The sequence below is a fragment of the Zosterops lateralis genome, assembly GCF_965231275.1.
Source record: "Zosterops lateralis genome assembly, chromosome: 1".
NCBI classification, from domain to species: Eukaryota; Metazoa; Chordata; class Aves; order Passeriformes; family Zosteropidae; genus Zosterops; species Zosterops lateralis.
The window spans coordinates 63344068-63365724 of record NC_139762.1 but is presented as its reverse complement, the minus strand read 5'-3'; the positions used below and the strand labels follow the sequence as shown (position 1 = coordinate 63365724).

Below are 21657 nucleotides of genomic sequence, written 5' to 3'. Positions count from 1 at the left end.
AAATCCTTTCTGTTGGGCCATGTGCTTTCTCAGTGACAGCACCCTTGACATCAGTAGCATCTGAGAAATGTGTGAGAACACACTTTGCATGTGCATGAAGAGCAGTTCATGATGCCACTGCCACCATGGGGACATCAAGACACCAGAATAGACCACAGAAAACCAAGTGAAACTTTTCTTCCAGGAAAGGGGTTTTCATCTCCAAAATTTATACCATGTTTTCCCATTAAAACTGGACCCTCTGCCCAACACACACCCCCTGGACCCTCTAGGTGAGATCCCCTCATGCAAAAGTACTACACAAGTTGCTACTGACACCAGCCTACAGGCAGCCACCACAGGGAATGTGAAGAAAAACCATGGGAGTACCTACCAAATGCAATCAGCACCAGTGTGTAAGTAGTCAATGTATGGAAGGTGATTTTGGTCTCGAGACCAGCATGAGGTAGAAAAGACCATGCCAATATTTAGCCAAGGAATTGTCACTCCTAAAATAAAGAGATGGAAAAATGAGTGTTGAGTAACTTTAGTTTGTTCAGTAAAAGACAGTTTGAGAGGGCATTTAAATCTAAAATCTTAATTCACCCTGGAAGCTGACCCTTGAAGTTATAAGTCTTCCTATCAGAGTGAATAATTCACAGGGAGTAATTTAACAAATTCAGCATTTTCCACTAAGAAAATATCTACCAGCCAACTGCAGCGCCCTTGAACATGTTTGTTTTCTAATAGCTGTATAAAACTGTTATTCTTAGGAGAATTTACAAATACCCGTAATTCAAGCTCACTACCATTGGTCAGAGGAGGTTGCGTCATGTTGTCAAGCACACATGTAACTTTTTAGCAGGTATCCTGTTTCCCAGCTAACTTGTTCAGGCTCAACACCTGATCTCAACAGAAGATTCCACAGTGTTTCTTACCAGAAAACTGCAATTGTGTACTGGCAGCTGGAGAATTTGTATCAATTAGTTTAAAAAAATGTGTGCACTGCTTTTTACAGTGCTACAGACTACATTCTGCAAGCGTGGATGCTGCACAGCTCTGTCCTGACACAGAACAACATTGATAGCCTGGCAAGAATAACAAGGGATACTGCAGGTACAACCAGTTCCTCCAGGAACAAAGTCTCAGCTGTTCATTAATCCTTTATTTGCATGGCTGTCTTCACCCTTTTAAATACCAGCAGCAGGTGTGTACAACTGCACGTCTGCTCAGTCAGCTGGGGAACAGCAGGGCCAGGAAGAGGGAGAAGCATCTGCTGCCCACAGCACCACATTCAGAGGACAGTGACACTGGCTGGAAACACAGAGAAGGGACTTGCTTACCAGGCACAGCACCAAGATGTCGCAGGATGGATCCTGTATTATTAGGAAGGACTGTGAGGTTCCACCCATGCCTGTTTGAGGGGTGACACAGAGGGAGACACAGTCAGTGCACATTCCTCATGCCAACACTTCCAGTGCCAAGCTGTCCTGCTGGGCTCTGCTCAGGAGTGAGGCAACAAAGAGGATGGATTTGGGGATCTCACCTTGAAAATGGTTCAGATTTTCCCACAGGAAAACCACTCCCATGGGTGTTGGTATCTACTTTTCCACAATGCACTGCTACATGGCAATCTTTCTGTTCCACTATCCGCCAGTATTCTTGCTGCGGTAAGAGAAAGCAGTAATGCATTTTTAATTTGCTGAACAAGGTATTTCTCATTAAAATATAAACCCCAGAAATTTACAAGGCTTTTGTGACCTCAATGTAATTCAACATAAAATATTGCTTAAAAATAAGAATATAAATAATTAAAGATAATAAAGCAGGCAAAATTTAGATCATCTTGGTCTCTGTGTTTCAGCATGTCAGATTAAGAATTCTTTCTCTTCCTCAGTTCATCAACACCTTTATTAAAAATGTTCAAAAAAATTTAAAAAAGGATTAATCAGCACCATGTCTATTTAACTATTTTTAAAAAATTCTAAACTAGACAGCCTTAAACTGATTAGGGAAATACTGAAAGTCAACTATCTTGAATCCCCATACTCAGTAAAAACCTTTAAAAGTAAAAATTTTTAAAAAAAAAAAAGGAGAAGATTTTTGAAATAAAAACCTTTACCACCCCTTCAGCTGGTCTCACCTCTACTTCAGCTACTGTAGGCTCCTTTGTGAAGCACATGTTCATGATGTTTCTTGCTGTTCGGTAGAAGGTTGTTAAAGAAACAGACCTACCCTGTGGAAAAATAAAATAAAATTAAAAGTGAAAATTAAAAAACACCTACATTCTCTCATGTCATCCCTCTTTTCTTTACAGGCTCAATCCCAGATGACAACAGAGGGAAAGAGGACAAAGTCTCTAGAAGAGGTATGGGCCTAAAGCTCATTTTGTTGCTGAGAGAAAATACCTCAGAAGATACAGAAATTCAATCACATCAACTTCTCAAACCCACCATGTAAAAAGGCCAACTGAATGTTCCCAGAAGGAACACTGCTTTGTCCAGCACAACACTCACTGTTTGATAAATACAGAGCATGGACACGGCCCAGCTTCCTATGACAGGTTGCAAAGACCCCAGTAGGCAGCCAGTCAAATCCAATACATTATCCAGGGACCATGTGGCCATGCTCTTTATGTACAAGGAGCAGGTGAAAAAGACTTTGATAATTCACAGAAATGCTCAGCATCAAAATGTTGTATGTGGTGGAAGAGGGTGACAAAAAGCAAAGTTTGCCAGGATTACTGTAATCACTTGCTTTCAAAAACTAGTTACGCTCAATTCAATAAAAGCAGTTTAAATGCCAAGGAACCAGGACTTGTTATTACAAGGTTAGGAAAAGTAAAGCACAGTGAAATTGCTGAATAAGTGCATTCTTTCTTGGCACTGCTGCAGGAGCTGTACAAGAAAAGGCTCTTGACTCGGTTTTCTGCTTGAGCTACCCTAAAGTTTCCAGGCACATGCTTTCCTGCAACCTACACCACACCAGAAGCTCTGGGAAGCATCATCTCATGGCTTTAGAGGCAAGAGCATGAGAACCTACTTGCTCCTTTTTCAGCCCTGACATCGTGGTGTGCCCAGACAGGACCACTTGTGTTGCCTCCTCTGCTCCAGGGGAGAAGGAAGATGCTGGGAAGCTGCGTGCCATGAGAGCTGGCAGGCACCACACCAGGTCTGAGGGCACTGCTGCAGGCAGAGAGCAGCAGTGCTCTGCAAATGTGGAGTACAAAACATCTTTGCTCCCTCATCAGATCCACCGCTCCTTCCCACTGTGCCCCAACTGCTCATCTGAGAAACCACAGACTTTAAAGCTCTACACAAATGAGTTTTATTGTTTGGACTGTTACCTTTCTAGTTTTTCAATTATGAAACAGATCTGCCAAACCACCTCAGCCTTTTCTTGTGTTTAATTTATTTAATAACTATGTCCAAGAGTAAACTAGAAAGAACTATAAAAGCAGCTTTCCCCCAGAGGCCAAGTCTATCACTCTGCTCATATGGTTGTAACGTTGTCACTTTTTAAATTGAATGCTGCATAATTAGCTTTAGCAAAAAAAGTTTGTGAAATGCCCAGGGCCTGGGGCACTCAGATTCCCATAAACTTCAGAGCTGGATTCTCTGTGATCCAATAAGCAATTTCCTTCATCTTTTAATGCCCTCGTGAATGGTTTATTGAGGCAGCCTTTTACAACAAAACCTCTCGTAAAGCGCAGGGCCCGCACCAAGTCACTGTGCTCAGGCACAGCCTCCACCGGGGGCAAACCAACACTGCAGCAGCTGCCTCCTTCCAGTTCCTTGCCTCTGCCTCTCATCTTATGCAGAAAAACAAAATTAAGGCCTCATCTTCCAAGATTAGACATGTCTTTCCATTTTTCAGATAGACAAGAAAAAAAAAATAGAAATATATAGCAAGCAAGAAAAAAGAAAGTGGAAAACTGAAACAAGTTTTAACCCTTTAAAAATGCATATCCCATTTCTTGCTCTGCCAAGAATTTAATATCTTTTTCGTCTCCTAAAAACTATAAAACAAATTAAATGGCTGAGGGGCTTTTATTAACTGTTTGTGCTGTTTGGTTATTTTCTTTAATCTGAGGAATCTTGTAACATTTTCTGATGCTAACACAGAAAATAATTTAAAATGCTTTAATGGAACATTCTAACCAGAACACAAAATTAATTGCTGAGGAGTGAAATACACTTTCCAACACCCTGAAAAGTATCTCAGCAGTTCAACAACTGTCCTAGGAGCTTCCAACTACAAAGCAGAGTCTCTGTTGCTGTGACAAGAAGAGAGGAAGGTTTAAGAAAAGAAATTCCTATTTCCTCCCCAGATTCTTCTCACGTCTGATGCAGGGGCCATGAGAGCCAACCCAGGGGGAGCATCACCACCACCACCAAGCCTGGAGGGAAGGCAGAGAAAAGGACACTGCAACGCTATGAATGTTAAAGACATTAAAGCAAACATATAGGAGCTGAAACTAGAGATTTCACTATAGCCACAGGTGGGAAGGAAGGGCTTTTATTAAGTGGAGTATGAAAATGCCAAGTCCCTGGGTGAAGAGAGCTCATCATAGGATTTCCATGACGGCTTTATGGGGAGGGCTGGCAAAACTCGCATTGTGATTTCTTCTGTGTGTTCCTCTGATGAGTCTGCTAATATGCCTTCAGTTTGTTCTGTATAGAGACAAATGCTGCTTTCAGTCAGCACCAGTAAAGATTTTTAAAATATTTACAGAGATAAAACTGGGGAAAGAAGAGTGAAAATCTTGCTTTGATGTCAGCAGTTTACTTCACAAACTTAGAAATGACAACATTTTTATCGTCAGGTAGAAAAGCCACTTATTTAGGAGCAAAGCAAGCAAGCACAGCAGCCTGCAGCACACACTTAAAAGCACAGCAGGCCTCACAGCCTGGGAAGGAGAGACACTGAAAATGATTTGGGAGTCCTGGCAGAAAGTCAGGCTAACACAAAGGAGATTTACTCTAACCTTGATATGTGATATGGTGATAACTGCTCCTGGAAGACTGGATGTCCCTTACTAAAAACAGCTCAAGCATTTGCTGACTGCAGAAATTACTGTGAGACACCCTAAATGTATGGCCTCTTCATAGGCTGAAAAACAGACTTGATGGCCTAAACTGGACAACAGCCATTGATTATGATGTGCTCCCTCCAGCCCTCAAGATACTGACCTGGGCAGTTTTCACAGGCATGGGCTTATTAATTGGGATTTTTGTTTTACTTTGATTTGGTTTTTAGTTTGTTTGTGTTTTTAATGTTTTTCATTTTTAATCAGAATTAGCAATGTCCTTTAAAAAGGAACCATTATAATCCCATCATCTGTGGAAACTGTAACATGAGGGCAGGTTCTGTTAATGAAATTCCAATTTTCTCAGGAACATGTTACTAGATAAAGAACACTCCCCCATCCACACACAGAGGATTAAAAGGCTTGTTTCATTAAATGCCACAAAGCACTCTCTGCTTACAACTGATGCCAGCACCACCCTCCTTCAGTCTTTTAAAGTCTAGTGATGAACTACAGCAATTTTACATCTTGTGGGCTACCCTGGTGCGTCAAACTTGATGCATAATTTCTGTGTCTTGAGGCTTGCTCTAAGTGTCCTAACCAGTATTAATGCATCAGTCCTCCTAAAAGGCTTTACCCTGAGTGCTGTGAAAATGAAGCTTCATTCCTCTCTCTGCACTCAGGCTGACCAGGCATCCCACAGGGCACTCCACAGCAGGGATCTCTGCAGAAATCCACCAGAGCTTTGCTTCCCTCTGCCTTCTCCCCAGGCCATCACCTGTGACAGCAGCTCCCGGTCTCTGCACTACACAGAACATGGGATGGGATCAAAACATTCAAGCCCCAGTGTCTGGGAAGCTGCTGGTTCCAGAATGTTCTGCAGCTACTTTGGTGGGTGGGGAGAGCCCTGGCCCATGGGCTCAGTGATGCTCCTCTCTAACAGCCTCATGCTCAGGACAGAAGTATTTCTACCTGGTATTGTCACACTCAGACAGGGTCTGATGCTGCCAGTATTGCCAGTGCTTTTTTTGGTGACCAAGCAGAAATTCTGGGAGCTCTCTGCCTTTTAGGGTAAAGGCCTGGTACTCAGCAGACTCAGACTGGTCATACCAGCAACAATTTTCTTGCTTGCTTTTTACTTCCTATATCTGACTGGGATACTTCTCACAAATCCCAATCTTGCTTTTGTGACTTTGTAGCTACTGAACTTTGAAGTAGGACTTGCACTGGAAAGAAGAAAAGGCATTCCCCCACTAAGTTTGAGGTTGTTCATGCAGCAGGTCAGGGTAAGGTATACCAAGTTTTTCATTTAACCATCATTAAGCACAGGATATTAAGCACAGAAATGCCACTTCACTATTCACAAAAGCTGCTGTCATTAGATAGCCTTCTTTCCAAGGGCAGCATGGCAAAGGGATTGCTTTTCAAAGGCGGGATTGAGGCCAGAGTCCCCAAGAAAAAGAATTTTTGGGCTGACAAATCATAACAGGCTGCAAAAGAAAACTGAAGCAAGCTTTTAAATCCCAAGTCCTGAGCTCATACAGTCCCTAAATAGCTTAACAATAAGTCATTTTGGGCTATCTGGCTTCATTTCCTGGTGATGGAAGTGAGATTGGAAGGGGAAGAACAGCATATTCCTTTACTGGGCACGGACACTCAATGCTATATTTCTCTCAGAGTGCGGCTACGCCATTCAACACAACTCAAAATTGCACTGTGAGTTGCAGTGCCAAGTCCTGCTCTAGAGCAGGAGGCTGCCAAATAAAATAGAGTGAAAGAGTCAGCATTCCTTTGTAAATGGATGCACTTGATATGTGGAGGACTAAGCGTCCATGTGACTGTTACTGCTGAGCAAAGTCTGGCATCGTGGATGAAAATATTGTTTGCATTTCAATTTGCCCTTTCTAAATGTAGTAGTATTTCTAGTGATGTTCATTTTGATGTGCAGCACTACTTCACTCATGGAGAGATTTGCAAGAAGCAGGAATGAGAAAGCAGAACATTACTTTAAATGTCACTAGAAAATGAAAATACAATCTGTGTCTGCAAGGATAATTGGGCAGAGATAGTCAGGGAACCTCTCACAAGGAGATGAAGGGGGGCAGAGCCCAGTGCATCTTGGTATGACAATAATGCCTCCCAGCTTTTCCAGACATCCTGCAAGAGCCAGGCATATCAGGATAAAGCCACTGGACTGCCTGGCCATGATAACCATGGTAAGTGCTGCCTCAGGGATGCCACTGCAACCCATCAGCTCCCCTCAGACAGCTGGGTGTGCACCCAGACACCACCCACACCACAGCACCATTGGCTCCAGAGAACAGACTGGGCAGAGCCAGCCTCGTTACCTTGTATATACACTTGTGTAAGTCGCTAAGAACTCCCTCCTCCTCCTCCTCCTCGTCCTCCTTCGTGGTCTCCTTTTCCTGAGCAAAGAGCCGCCGCCTGCCCGTCTTCAGTGGGACATCGACCTCTTTTAACTTGTTGCGGAAGCCATTTTTGTGAACCACGCCATTGATGAGTCCATTTTTGGGCTCAAACCGGGGCAAGGAATGGAACTTGTAGGCATTCTCTGAATGTCCCTCCAAAGGTCCTTTCCTCTTCTCCAGGATTTCCTTTTCCAGCAAGACCTCCTTCTCCAGTTTCTTGTGCTCCTCGGGGGAGAGGGAGTCATAGGAGAGCAAGTACTGGCAGTAGGCTTCTTGTAGCTTGGCCAGCCTGTCCTGTGCAGTTTTGGGGATGCGCAGCATGTCTGCCAGCTTGTTCCATTTCTTGAGGTCAGTCACTTGCTGCATCCCCCCCATCTCGTTGATCAGCTGGACGAAGCAGGCCAGGTCGAGCTCGCAGCCTCCTGGGGTCCAGAGGTGCCAGGCAGCAGAGGAAGGGAAAGGGAAACACAGGAGCAGATTAGGAAAGCCGTGGGCAGCTCATGTCAAATGTTGTGCAGGCTGTGCACACAGGGAACATGACAGCTCCAGGCACCTAGGTACCAGAGCAGAATTGTCCCTCTCTTGTATGCCTCTTGCTAAAGAGAGGAACTCACCACTCTTTTGCCAGCTTAATTCATTCACAGGCTGTGTTCTGCTACTTGCAACAGCCTTCCCTACGATTCGGTTTGCTCTTCTCCTTGAGTTTCACGCCCTTCTCTTCTCAGAGCACCCCAAGCTATAGCCCTGACATGCATCTGTGCCCTGGTCATTATCCAGTGGCTGGGCAGATGAGAGTTTCCCAGCTCTGTAAAAACCCAGACATCCCCATGCACCACCAGTCCCACATCTGGTTCATAGCCGGAATAAACAAAACCAGTGTCAAGCTGGGGTACTGGCCATCAGAAAGACAAATACCCATCCTTTCTGGAGGTGAAATAACAATTAGCTAATACCTGCACAACACCTTGAATGAAGTTAGTATTTAAAAGGAGCACAGTAACATTATTAATTTCACTACAAATAATAAAATCTGTACAAAACCCAAAGGGAGGTAAGGGGTTGCTTGGGGTTGGAGACTGCAACTGCATGAAAAGTTCCAGACACATTATTCTTCCAGTCTGAGGCCATCCATATTTTATACTCCATTCTGTTTTGTATGTTTTAAGATGACTAGCACATTTCACACTCCAGTCAAAAAGAAAAAAAAAAAAAATTATACAAACTGCAGCATTAAAAGCAGCCAAATGGATGAGGAACAATAAAAGAAACATCATAAATAGTCTGAAAGCACAGAAATAAATCATCAGTGGGAAGAGTGAAGAAACGGCCCAAAGACCACCTACAATTCAACAGGGCGCTGTTCAAGGAAAAAAGAGAATTAATACACAACCAGCGACAACATCTCTGCCGCCACACTGTCTCCCCTTTGCCTTTTCCTTTGAGAAAAGTAAAAACCATTATGCCATAGTCATTTCAGAGCACTCAGAAATGCTACTGCAACACAGGGAGGGCAAGAAGCAGCATTATGGTAAATATTTACTGTAGGATGCACAGCTACATCATTTTAACTCATATCATCTTGCCTGCTAGTACAAGCAGTATTACTTTTTTCAAACTACCCTGTGCTGCACCTCAGATGCTTCACTGCTGATTCCAGTCTTCCTTCTTCCCTCTGCTTTCCCCTCTTCCGCCACTTGTGCCAATCCAGTGACAAGGGAGGCTCAGCAGTGTAAACCTGCATGCAACATTTTGGGACAATGGCTGCAACCAAGACAGAACAGCCCCAGGGGCTGCTGACATTTATACTGCCCTCACAGCACAAGGCAAAATGTTTGGCTGCAGACAAAACCAAGCCTAAGGCTTTGAGTAGAACTTGATAAGGGTGGAGGCAGGACCACGAGAGAGCAGATTTATCCTATTTAGTACATTTGGGAATGGGGTGCGGGGATTTTAAAATGGTCTTGAAGCTGAGAAAAAGCAAACACAATTGGGAGAAAAAAACAAAATTAGTTTGGAAAGTTTTCTTTCTTTCTTTCCTCTTTAATCTTCCATACATAGTGTAATATAAACATAACTTTCAAGATGGATTCAGTTACTTTTTTGGTCAGTGGTTTCTAGGTGCAGGCCACAAATTAGCTGAAGGTGTAACTCCAGATGGCTTTCCATGCCAACAGATTCAGCAATCTACATACATAACATACTCCTATAACTTGGAAAGAAGTGTGGCCCAGATTCACCATTATGTGTTTTCTCCAGCACACACCCAGTTTAAGGTTCTAGTTTCAGCACTGTTGAAAATTCAATTTTCTCCCCCATCATGGAATGATCAGTCATAATCACTCTGCAATATTAGAGCTTGAGTAGCACTTCATTCAACCAAAGCCTACAGCTAAGATTTGCAAAATGCTCTCAATTATAATTCCATTTCACACAGTCATAACTTTTGGAAGCATTTATATCTCAGACTGATGTTTTCCAGGATCGACCTAAGCTTGCTGCTTAAACTTTCCTTGAAAGACTGAAGGAAAAAAAAATAGAAGGGAAAAAACCCAACAATAACAACAAAAATGAGATTCTAAGCTCTTTAAAAGCACCTATAGCAAAATGGCTTAAATGGGAGATCCGGCACATTATGCAGAAGCAGTATTTACCTTAATTTTTTAAATTTGCCCTAATTTCCCTAAGTTAGGAGTACTTTTAAATTGCTCATTTTAAAATGAGCAAGCTCATTTAAAAAAAAGAAAATCTTAAATCTTCAGGTATGCATTTAATACAAAATGCTGGCACAACACAAGCCATTGGCAAAAGTCCCACTTACTTCAATGGAAATGTGATTTGGCCCAGAAAGAAGGGCTATGCATGCATGTCTACTTAAATAAGCATGCATTTATCACTACAGATTACTTTATGTTTCCTGATAGAACCAGCAGACTTTTCCTCTTGGTGCACTGATGATCTCCAACTTCTTATCTCCATTTTGTTTTTGATTTTAAACACAGGATAGGTAGAAAATTGACTGCAGAAAGGACACATAGGATGCAAATTTGTAAGAGACCACCGTTTGCTCTGGTTATATGGCACCCAGCAGAATAGAATCCTTGTCTATTCATTAGGCTCTTAGGTGCTTAAATAATCCAAATAATTAACAGTAATGCCATCTTAATGCCGAGTTAAGGTATTTCATTAAAAAGTTAACATTGTTCCAAGAGTGTTAATCGAGCTGTCTTGCACATTTTCTTCTCTCTCTTGCCAATGTAAATGTAATTCATTATTCTTTTCTATTAGCATACAACCATTGCATACATTAGGCATACAAAATGTTCACTTATTGCTGCTTGAGTGATTTTAATTTTCGGATTTCCTTGAACGTTTTTGCACGGCTATTGCGACAAAGCGCTAAAACCCCCTTGTTCCTCCTTCTTAAAATTTTGTCATTTCTCTGCTCTGCCCTGCATCAGTTCACCATAAAGTCTGCAATCATTTTGTGTGCTTTTATGCATTTTCCCTCACTTACCATATGTGATATAAAATAAAGTTTAAAAAGGAGGAGGCGGGGGGAAGGAAGTGTTGTGAATCGTTTAAACAGAAAAGCGTGTCCTTTAATCCAACCAGCACCAAGGGCTGCCTCGGGTCAGATAATGCCTCAAAGGCAAAACTCTAGCCTCGAGTTGCTACATGCAGGTCCTGCAAGCTTGTGACTCAGAACACCTCAAAAACAAAGGGAAGAACTAAGAAAAATTAGAAACACAGGTTTCTTACGATGTGGTGGCTGCAAAGGCAATAGAGATGGAGACAGCTCGTTCAATAGTTCATTTGTATGCTGCTGTTGTCATGTTTTTACAAACTATTGTCACATTTTTGTCACGTGTCATATCTGACAGCAGACCATAAACCAAGAATTCTGTTAAATAAGTGATTCTCACTCAGGCATTAGCCCTGGCAGACACCTGCTGGGAGAAATAATGAAACCTCCATTTTGCAATCAACTACATTTTACTGCCTATTCTTGACACTTAATGGTTGTTAAATGTCAGCAGGTCACTGCAAATTTGTGATTTTAAGTGTCTGAGTACCCAAACACAAGTCAGTTCTGAGATATTTTCTTTCCCCTTTGGTTAAATGTTTTTAAAGGAAGAGGCAGGGAGAAAAATGTATTAAAGCCCGGCGGCATTGCAACCTGTAGGAAAACATCTTTGCAAAGGTCCAAAAAAAAATTTTTTTGAGACAATCTTTAAAACAAGGCTATCAATATACATAGTTGTACTACCCACATAAGTAAACAGCAGAAAAAGAAGATTCTGAAATCTGCAGACCAAGGTCCCACGGAGTTTTTTTCCCCTGGGTCAAAAAGGGGGGAAAAGGGCGATATCAAGTCACCCTGGAAAGCCCTCTGACAACCTACCTGCATCATGCCAGACCAATGGAAAAGGAGAGTGATTTGGAGCTGTTCTGCAGTGTTAATTGAACAGGGGTTTGGTTAAGCATAAAGGCAAACAGAGCATAAAGTGGTATACGGACACTCACAAGCAGTGGGAAAAGGCCAAGGAATCACAGCCCTTACCTATGAGTGGGAGTTCATCCATGGTAATGCCCTGAGATTTGAGGTGCTTCTTGATACAGGCCAGTCGCTGCACGTTGGGTCCCCAGCGCCTGCCTAGCTTGTGTATGTGCTGAATCTGTGTCACAAACCGCATTTCATCATTTAGCTTGCACTCAGGTCTCCAGTCTGGAGGAGGAATCACCCTGCACATCCCATACTTCTCTACCTGAGCTCGGACTGACTCAATGTATATCAGCGGGTCATGAAATTCCTTGGTGGAGGGCCTAAGGATGGGAATCTCCCCCAACATCCCCCACCCAGACTTACTACTGCCCTTTTCGTGCTTTCCCATTGAGTCTTGTGGCTTGTGCAAGGACTCCGCTTGAGAGGTAGAACGATTTTCACAGGAGGCATTTTCAGTTTTGCCATGTGCTTGTTTCCCTGGCGTACTCTTTCCAGCAGTGGCTCTTTTCGGCCTATTTCTTTCCAAACTCTTCTCTGGCACTTCCTTTCTAAGGTGTCCATTCAGCAAAGGCTTTTCTACTGCTGCCTTTTTGCTGGCAGCTTCTGCCAAGTTGACAGCCCCTTTCATTCTCTTGGTGGGCGACTGTATTTTGTCTATGTGATTCGTCTCTTCCAGCCTCCTCTTGGAATTGCGCAGCCCCTCCCTTAACTGTCTCCCCACCTCCTTAGTGCATGTCTTTTGGTTCAACTTGCCATTGACTTTTACACCATTAACAGCGGTATTGTTAGACTTGGATGCTCCAAGGGATAGCACCTGTTTGCGGGTTTTTGCATTGCTACTTTCTATTTTCCCTGAGATTGTGTGGTTGACAGGTGAACTGGGTTTGTGGTGATTTAGTTTGGTTTCCTTGACCAGTTCTTTCTTGGCTTTGGTGTATGTGACAGTTCCCTTTGTCACTGTTGCAGTGTACTTCACAGTTTTGGACGGTGAAGGTCTGACTTCTCTCATCTTTTTGGCACTGGCTGCATTTGCACTCGGAGATGACATTCGAGTGACCCCATTGACTTTAGAAACCTGAAACGCCAGAAGTGTTGTAGGAGGAGCAGAAGGAAGGAAACACAAAACAGAAAAGTAAATTAATAATGTGACCTCTCAGCCCAAATTTCCCATTTGCTGGACAACCATATTCTGCAGTCCTGACTCCTGGCCCCATCATACAATCTTCATTTTTGTACACAGGCAAGGGAGGGGACTAGACATTTATAAAAATAAAATAAAAAATTGGTGGGTTTTTTTTTTGTTTGTTTGTTTGGTTGGTTTGTTTTTTGGTTTTTTTTTTTGTTTTTTTTGTTTTGTTTTGGTTTGGTTTTGGTTTTTTTTTTTTTTTTAATTTACTAGAAAGCCCCCCTAGTCTTGCTTTCAGAGAGTACAAAGCCTCTGGCATTAGGAAGGGTGAGGTCCCTTGCTTGCACTACCCCCTTCCTTGTCTACCAGAAAGTTGTTATGGGATTATGAAACACAGTCTGATTTACAAACTAATACCTCCATTACCTCTTTTTCTGGCACTCAAGGCACTCTCTCTCTCCCTCCCCACTTCCTTAACTGCACACACATTTCACCACTTCTTAGCAGACAAAATAGGCAGCATGTATTATCTACTCTAACTGGAATCTGCACATTTGAAAAAACACACCAAGATTCAAATCAATTTACCTTCTATCCATGCATACATATAAAAAGGGATGTGGAACACATTATGCACCCAACAGATCAGCATGGTCATGAAGTCTGTCATACATATTAAATCTTGGGCAGCATGTTGTTGCTGAAGTTGATAATTTGAAATTTAAAAAAATGTATACAGTAGTCCAGTGTAATTTTTTTCAAGTTTGGTATCTGGGCAATATTGCTTACACATATTCTATTAGATCATATTGTGTCAATGCACCTTACAATTGCAGGACTCTGCTACTTTCTGTTAGACATTTAAACCCAGTTATGAGACTAGAAATTGTATTTTAACTACAAGATATGTTAAAGACCAAAAGCAACCCCCATCTACAAAGAGAACTGAGACAGCTCAGCACTGCCAAAGCTAAACCCCCACTACTAAAAAAACAAAGTTCAAGGTCAAAACTCAAAGTTCAGCATTTACATAACTTTAAACATTGACTTCCCGCCTCCTTAAATGACTGTGAGCACAGAAAAACACATCCAAAAGTCAGAAACATTGATAAAAGTGCTCAAAGTGAAAGCACACGGTACAATCACCCCTCATCAGCACTCAGGTAAGTAACACCATTTCCTGCAGTGTTGCAATACTTTTCTCCTGTGGGATTTTGAAATCCTTGCTAAATCAGTCAGCATGGCAGCTTCTGTCAAATAAATGCAAGAACTGCAGTCACTTATATAATAAAGATGACATAAAATAGGGATCAAATAGAGGCTAAAAACACTGTGTATGGTCTTGCATGCTATGACTTGTGGAAGGGGAACTGGAACCTGAAGATTCTGCATACACACACATAAATACATGTGTGCGTTTGTGAGTGTGTTTATGCACATTTTCTCCTCTGTACTCCAGAAACTAGAGCAGGAGTAATGGTCTTTTAAAGACCATCCATATTCTTGTCCTTCCTGTGCTTGCAAGGTAGAAACACTTAAGGAAAATCCAGTTAACTGATGACATGAGTTTTTACCTTGAGCTTTTCAAAGATGTATGAGGTATCATCTGGAAAGCAAACACTCGCAAACAGAAATGCATTTATCCATTTCCCTTGAAATTTAAGCAGTACTCCATTTTTGAAATGCAGGCTGGATTTAACTTTAACAGCACTTTTTCATATTGCAGAACAGACATGGGCAGAGAGCTGCTGAGACATTCCCTCTTGCCTGCAGCAGTCACAAGTGTTGGAACATCCCTGGATTTATAAATAGCTAAGAACATTGATTACAGATTTCATCTAGACTGATAGAGAAGAATTGATTGAGAACTGGAAGGGGAAGGTAATCTGGGTGAGAGTGATCATGAAATGGGTTTTCATTTCTAAGATGTGACAACAGTAGAGAAAGGACAACAGACTTAAAAGAACAAAAAACCCCAGAAAGAAAAGAAAAGAAAAGAAAAGAAAAGAAAAGAAAAGAAAAGAAAAGAAAAGAAAAGAAAAGAAAAGAAAAGAAAAGAAAAGAAAAGAAAAGAAAAGAAAAGAAAAGAAAAGAAAAGAAAAGAAAAGAAAAGAAAAGAAAAGAAAAGAAAAGAAAAGAAAAATCCACACCAAAGCAATTTCCACTCAGAGGAAAGGGATAAAGCACAGGCCATTATGGCTGTTCACAAAGTTCTCTAACGACTGGAAAATTAGAAAATGATCACAGTAAAAAGTGGTAACACAATTACACGACTAAGGGCAACCACACAGGAAAAGAAAAAGCATATATTAAAATCAGAAAGGCCAAGGAGCTAAAGAAGCTTCAGTTAGCAAGACACTAAAACAGAAAACGAATTATAAATACCTTAAAAATACAAGATAACCAACAATGGAGGAGATAAAGCACCACACAAAGAAGGAAAACAAATAGCCTGACTAAAGTGTTCCTGCTTCTTTTGCATTAACCTTCACCAGAAGTGCCACTGACTGAATATTTATCAGGCACAGAACATAATCCATTTCAGCAAAAAGACTAGGACAGCAACCCCAGTAAGGCAGAAGATACCTGAATGACTCAGAGCATGGCTCCTGGAAATAAACTGGGGGCAGACAGAGAGTTTACCTGATTTCAAATCCTAAAATAATTCTGGAACAAATCATCAAACAGTTAATTCGCAAGTACACAAATGATTATAAAATAATGTTAAAAAAAAAACAACAAAATCTACCCAGGGTTTTGCCAAAATAGCAAATCAAGCAATTTAATCATCTTCTGACAGACACCCAGCTGAGCAGGTGAAGAAGCACCTCTGCTTCAGTTGGATTCCTGTCACTGTCCCCTGGGACATTCCAACAAACTCCTGAGATACATCCCTGACATAATTACTCTGAAGTGGCTTCACAAGGCTCTAAATAAAGTAACCCTCAAAAAAAGTTTTCAATGTTATAGTTCACTATTGTTCTGGGAGGGCATTTAACGTGTCTTTCTGCAGGGACTTGGCTTTGCCTTGGTTCTACCAAGAATTTTCATTATTGTGAAATTTGACAGTGAAACACACCTGAAAGGAAGAGGCTGTAATCACTCACAAAATCAAAATCAAAGGCACTCCTGAAGAACCTATTTCAGAACATTTCCACAGTAAGAGGAAGTGCTATATTTAGGAGGCACAAAGCATATACATGTAGGGGAAGAATAACATTTGGGGACCACAGAGAGCTGCAAAATGCAGCGGCAATATGAAGTGTACAAACCACTTTCTGAGACCTGTTATTAAGGATGCTGAAAGCAAAGGGTAGGAGCACAGGCTTTCCCTAAGGAGAGCTGGGCCCAGCACTGGGGCCGCACTGTGAGAAAAGATTAGATAGAGGACCAAGTCTAAAAAAACACAAAGTGCTCCAGGTATTTGGGAAATGGGACTGCTCCTGAAAAGCCAAGGGAGCTGAAAGAGATCTCTCTGAAAGAGATCACTGTGGGACAACTCTGTAACAGTCATCTGATACAGAAGGAGCTCCTCTGAAAACAGACAGTAAATGCTCTTTCCATGTTCACTGGGAAAATCAAGAGGGGAAAAAACCCTTTAAATGTCTACAATGATCTGAGCCACAACTAGAAAAAGTTGCTCATTAGTAGAAAAGGAAACACTGGAAGAAGCTGTCAATGGACATTGTGGAGTCTCCTCTGCAGGAGGTTTTCAGAAGGTTTCAGGAGGCTATAGCTGTATTACTGTGCTGTCTGGTATAATCAAGACAAAACCTCAGTGTGAAGAGTCAGGCTGCATGGAGGTGCCTTGTCACTCCAGCCTGCTGATGACTTTTTCTGAGGAAGTTGTGACCAGAAGTCTGAAGGCCCACTTGGGGCACTCCTGCAACAAGAGCTTGTGACACAGGGGCTGAGAACAAAACACTTTGTCAATTAGCAACCCCAGCTTTCCTGTCCCTCCAGGTCCCTCTGCAGAGCCTTTCTGCCCTCAGCAGATCAGCACTCCTGCTCCTGCTGCTGTTGTGTGTGTGAACTGACTGAGGGTGTCCTCAGTCCGCTTGCCCAGGTCATGGATGAAGATGTTCAACAGGACTGGCCCCAACACTGAGCCCTGGGGAACACCATGGGTGACCAGCTGCCAACTGGATGAGATTCCATTCACCACGACTCTCTGGGCCCAGCCATCCGGACAATTTTTAACCTAGCTAACATCCATCCAAGCCTTGAGCAGCCTGTTTCTCTGGGAGAATTTTGTGGGAGGTGGTGTCAAAGGCTCTACTAAAGTCCAGGAGGACAACATACAGAGCCTTTCATTCATCAAGTGTGTCACCTAGAAGGAATAAAGTGACTGAAAAGCCTTACGTGATCCAAAGTCTTGAGCCAAAGGTAAAACTAGGGATATGAATAATCTTATCTTTGCTTTTCAGCTAAGTTCTCAGTTTTGCTGACAAATAATTGTCTTCAGACCACTCTTTTCTCTCCTTTACTGAACACTTGTCCTGCAGTAAAACATGGTATGACAGATTTTAAATTTTCTTGTCTTTATTTAAAAAACCCAGGACCAGCACGGTGTTGCAGCAATTGGTTTGTTAGATTTGAACTGGTCTACAACACACCTCTGCACAGCACCTAGGATTCAGCCTTCAAAACCATACACAAAAAATAAACAACCTGCTAGATAGCAACCACAGTGATAAGAGCAACATTAGCAACATTGACAATGGTTTTGGTCCCAAACAAATCCAAGTTATGCAACTGATCTTGAATTCATTCATAAAAATAAATCCGTGCTTATGAGTTGTGCCGAGGTAAATTACCATATAACGCCAAGAGAGGGCTCCATTGAACTATATTTCCTTTGCTCACAACCCTTTAAAGCAGGAAGACTTTGGAAGATGGCAAAGGAGAAAGCAAAAGAGATAAGGAACCTGTGACAAGTGCAAGGGCACACCAGAAGAAGAAAGACAGAAAAACAGAAACAGAGAGGGAAAAAGTAAAAATCTCTGGTAATTTCTAGTGTTCTGCCTTTATTTTCTGTAAGACTTACCAAAACATAAACAAACACAAATTGAACCAAGCAAATGCAGTGATCAAAGAGAAAAAAAAAAAAAAAATAGTGGAAGGAAAAAGATGTTGCTGATACCCTGGGAAAAAAAACCTCCTTGTGGAAAATACTGAAAAAGTCAAAGACCCAGGACAACAGCAAGAAATTTAGCAATGCCCCATAACTGGTAAGTCTAGGGTTTTGTACAAAATTAGGTCTTTCTGTCAGGCAAAACATATAATCCACCTTTAATTAGTTTGAGTCACATTTTCATTAAAATGTGTAAGAAAGTACTTATGCTATTGTGGGTTGCAGAAGAAAAATCAGGTGCCTAACCAATTTTTAGGAAGAGAAAAAAAAATAGCCCACATCATCTTGACTTAAACTCCCTCATTTTCTGAAGCCTGGGGACCACCCTTGCTGATGTGTCCATGTGGTGTGACTGCTGGTTGCACTGCTTCGCTTTAAATTTTTTCTCCATTGTGTGTCACACAATAAAATAACATTTAATACTCCACAAAGCAAAACCACTTGGATTGTGGACAAAACTTTTCTACACTTGTCTTTCTCCTTTCAGGACTACCTTCAGAAGTTGCAGCAATTGACTTTCACAAAAGTTTTAACCAAACAAACTCTGATGATACAACTTTAAAGCATTTCACTAAGTGTTCCAGTAGGTTAAAAGAATTAAGAATTGCATCTCATGTTTTGGGAAGCTTGTTCAACACCACGAGCTCATGACAGAGCATGTCACAGCAAGGACCATAAGATATCGCTAATCACAAAAAATGAAATCCAAAAGGATGCAAAGTAGACATTCACACTTATGCCTAGATAAGGGGAAATTGCCACGGTGGAATAAAGAACTGAAGTCTTACAGAGGTACAAACACACTCTGAATAGCCTTGAGGATCTCAAATCTGATTTAGAACGCAATACGAAATTGGTGGAGGCACTTTGGGAGAACTTAAACCACCACTGAAATACGCAAGATTTTAAACATTTCCTCAGCAAGAGCATCACTGCTTTTCTTTCTGTCATTTTTTTATTTCCAAGCTTGTAACTCAGAGGTGCCATTTAAAGGCCTCGACAGCCCTCTACAAGATGGCAATTCCAGTTCCATTGAAGACCAGATCAGCTTACTTAGAAGAAAAATCTTTACGTGTCAGCAAGTAAACACTGTCTCCAATCAGCCCATTGAGAATTCATCACTGCAAAACAACCAACCAAGGAAAACCAAAAAACCCAAGCAAACAAACAAAAACCCCAAACCAACAAACAAACCAACCAACCAATCCCAACGAAAAAACCAATCAAATCAACATCCGCCAGCCCCCTCCAAAACCCCACACTCCCCAAAAGGCTTAAATGCAGCAAGCTTTCTGTACTGCACTGCCCTGGTGCAGGTACTCTGCTAACCCAGCCCCAGCCTGAATATGGACAGTCACAAGCAATGAAAGACTGGTCTGCTAAACTGAATTCACACCTGAATTCAAGTTAGATTGGAGCAAATCTCTGCTGAATTTTTTTGCTAGCTTTCAAGCAAGTAACATGGAACTCTAAAAATGTCTCCGACCAAGAACCTCCACTGTGAATGAGGCAATATTTTGCAGCATCTTCCTTATGCACCAGGCAAAACATTTTTCCCAGAGTCTGAGGTCTGTGCTGCCCATGTGCAAACCAAGGCACGTGAATACAATGTCAGGTTCTCCAGAGTACCAGTGAGCCCCCGAGATAAGCCACACAGACCGGCTCCTTCTTCCACGTGCTGCCAGCCTTGGCACTGTCAGCACAGAGTGCCAGTCAGAAAGGTTTCCTTAAAAGCAATGTGAACTTTACTCTTTCATATGAATATACCAGATAATAAAAAGACTGGGTTGTCAAGCACACTTTATCATACTGACTTCCCATGTATTTATTTTTTCTTTTTCCTTTTTTATTTCTTATCACTGAAATTTAACTCCCTGCTGCTTCAGAGCATGTTTTTAAGGATTGTCACGTTCGATCTACACCAAGCAGTGGAAAAAGGAGCTTAAAACCTTAAAAGCCTTTGTTTCCCCTGTGTCCACAATGGAGTACAACTTCTTACCTGTTTCCTTAAGTCCTGAGCCGATCTGTGAAGAGCGTGGTGGTTGTTAGCCGTGAGCCCTTTCATAGAGGAGCCAGTGTTTGTAGTAGCGTGGTGATTAGCAGCAGCCTGGTCTTTTCGACTCTCAGCCTTATGTTCGCTGTTCCTCTCCTTCCCTGGGGTGGCCTCTTTGCTTTTGTGTTTCTGAGCAGGTTCTTTCTCCTTCGATGATTTGCTGGACCCATTGAAAACTAAGAAGAGAAAATCAGGTTATTAAGGGAAAAAAAAAAGAAAAGAAAAAGTATGCAAGACCAAACATTTCATTCAAAGCATCACAATTTTCTCAGCTCTCAGTGTTGGATATTTAGTGAATGCCTTCTTACATTTAAAGTTAAATCAATATAGAAATTGCACTATTTTGCATATTTCTTTAGATGAACAGATTTACTGAAGTATTTCCTCTGCTTGTTAGCACACATTATCTTCAATATCCAAATTAAAACATACAAGGTATATTACTGTTTTGACTGACCTAGATTTAGAATTATGAGTTTGATTTTTACTTATGACAGTTTTAATTATCTTTCTTTGCCCTTGCAGTGAGGGAATTCTAAACATAACCTAAACAGAAAAAAGATTTATTTTTATAGCAATGTAGAAGAAAGGAAACGTTCCATGGAAAAGCATGTTTTGTTTTCATCAATACCCAAACTGCTGAATCAAACTGACAGCAGTTTGCCTATAGCAGACAAGCTGCAAATAGAAAAAGGTACTTTTGCAAAGAAAGGAAAATACTGAAACCGTTTTGGAAGATGTGACATGAAGTATCGCTGGGATCTATGCTGAGCACCATAACCTTTAAATGAAGGGATAAGAAAGTGTGGAACAGACACCTTTATATTTTGCACAATAAATATGTGAATGTATACAAGCAAGTTTTGTTCCTATCTCTCAGCTGAATTTATTAAAGAATAGTCACTGCTCTTTTATTGTCAGGGAACATGAAAAGCTGAAGCTAAAACAAACAAACAAACAAAACAATCACATCACTTTTCCCTGTTTGTTAATCAAAAACGTGCTGAATTCATGTCAGTGATGCCCCTTCTTCAGTGGAACACTTGACAGAGGTCCACAAGGCTTATGATTCAACATCCACAGTGGCAAATGACCTCCTGCCTTGTACTCTTGATTTCTAACCCTGTCTTTCCTTGACATAGTTTAGGAAAGGATGCAAACAAGAAACTTCATAAATACTAAATAGCACAACTATGTGAAAAATCTTATTTATTACACACAACATACACCATCTGTTTGGGAATAGTAACTAAATGCATGAAGTTACTGTTTTCTTGTAAAATGAAAGCCTTCTTTTGTCACTAAAGGTGATATTCCTACAACACATAGCTGCTTATCTTAAGTTGTGAAGCTTAGCTGTCTCTACAGATGTAAAGTATTAACAGTAGGAGCAGCAGTTAGAG

At 41.4% G+C, this 21657-nt stretch overlaps 1 protein-coding gene across 2 annotated transcripts in view; it reads right to left on the bottom strand.

Moving 5' to 3' along the window:
- JARID2 (jumonji and AT-rich interaction domain containing 2) overlaps nucleotides 1-21657 on the bottom strand; it is a 213132-nt gene that overhangs the window by 15405 nt on the left and 176070 nt on the right. For both annotated transcript variants that reach the window (XM_083859840.1, XM_083859839.1), the window contains exons 6-12: nucleotides 20201-20430; nucleotides 11999-13016; nucleotides 7357-7859; nucleotides 2123-2215; nucleotides 1526-1644; nucleotides 1323-1393; nucleotides 374-488 (exon numbers count right to left, since the gene is read on the bottom strand). In XM_083859840.1, coding sequence (XP_083715966.1) covers nucleotides 374-488; nucleotides 1323-1393; nucleotides 1526-1644; nucleotides 2123-2215; nucleotides 7357-7859; nucleotides 11999-13016; nucleotides 20201-20430 — 2149 coding nt within the window. The remainder of the gene's footprint in view (nucleotides 1-373; nucleotides 489-1322; nucleotides 1394-1525; nucleotides 1645-2122; nucleotides 2216-7356; nucleotides 7860-11998; nucleotides 13017-20200; nucleotides 20431-21657) is intronic.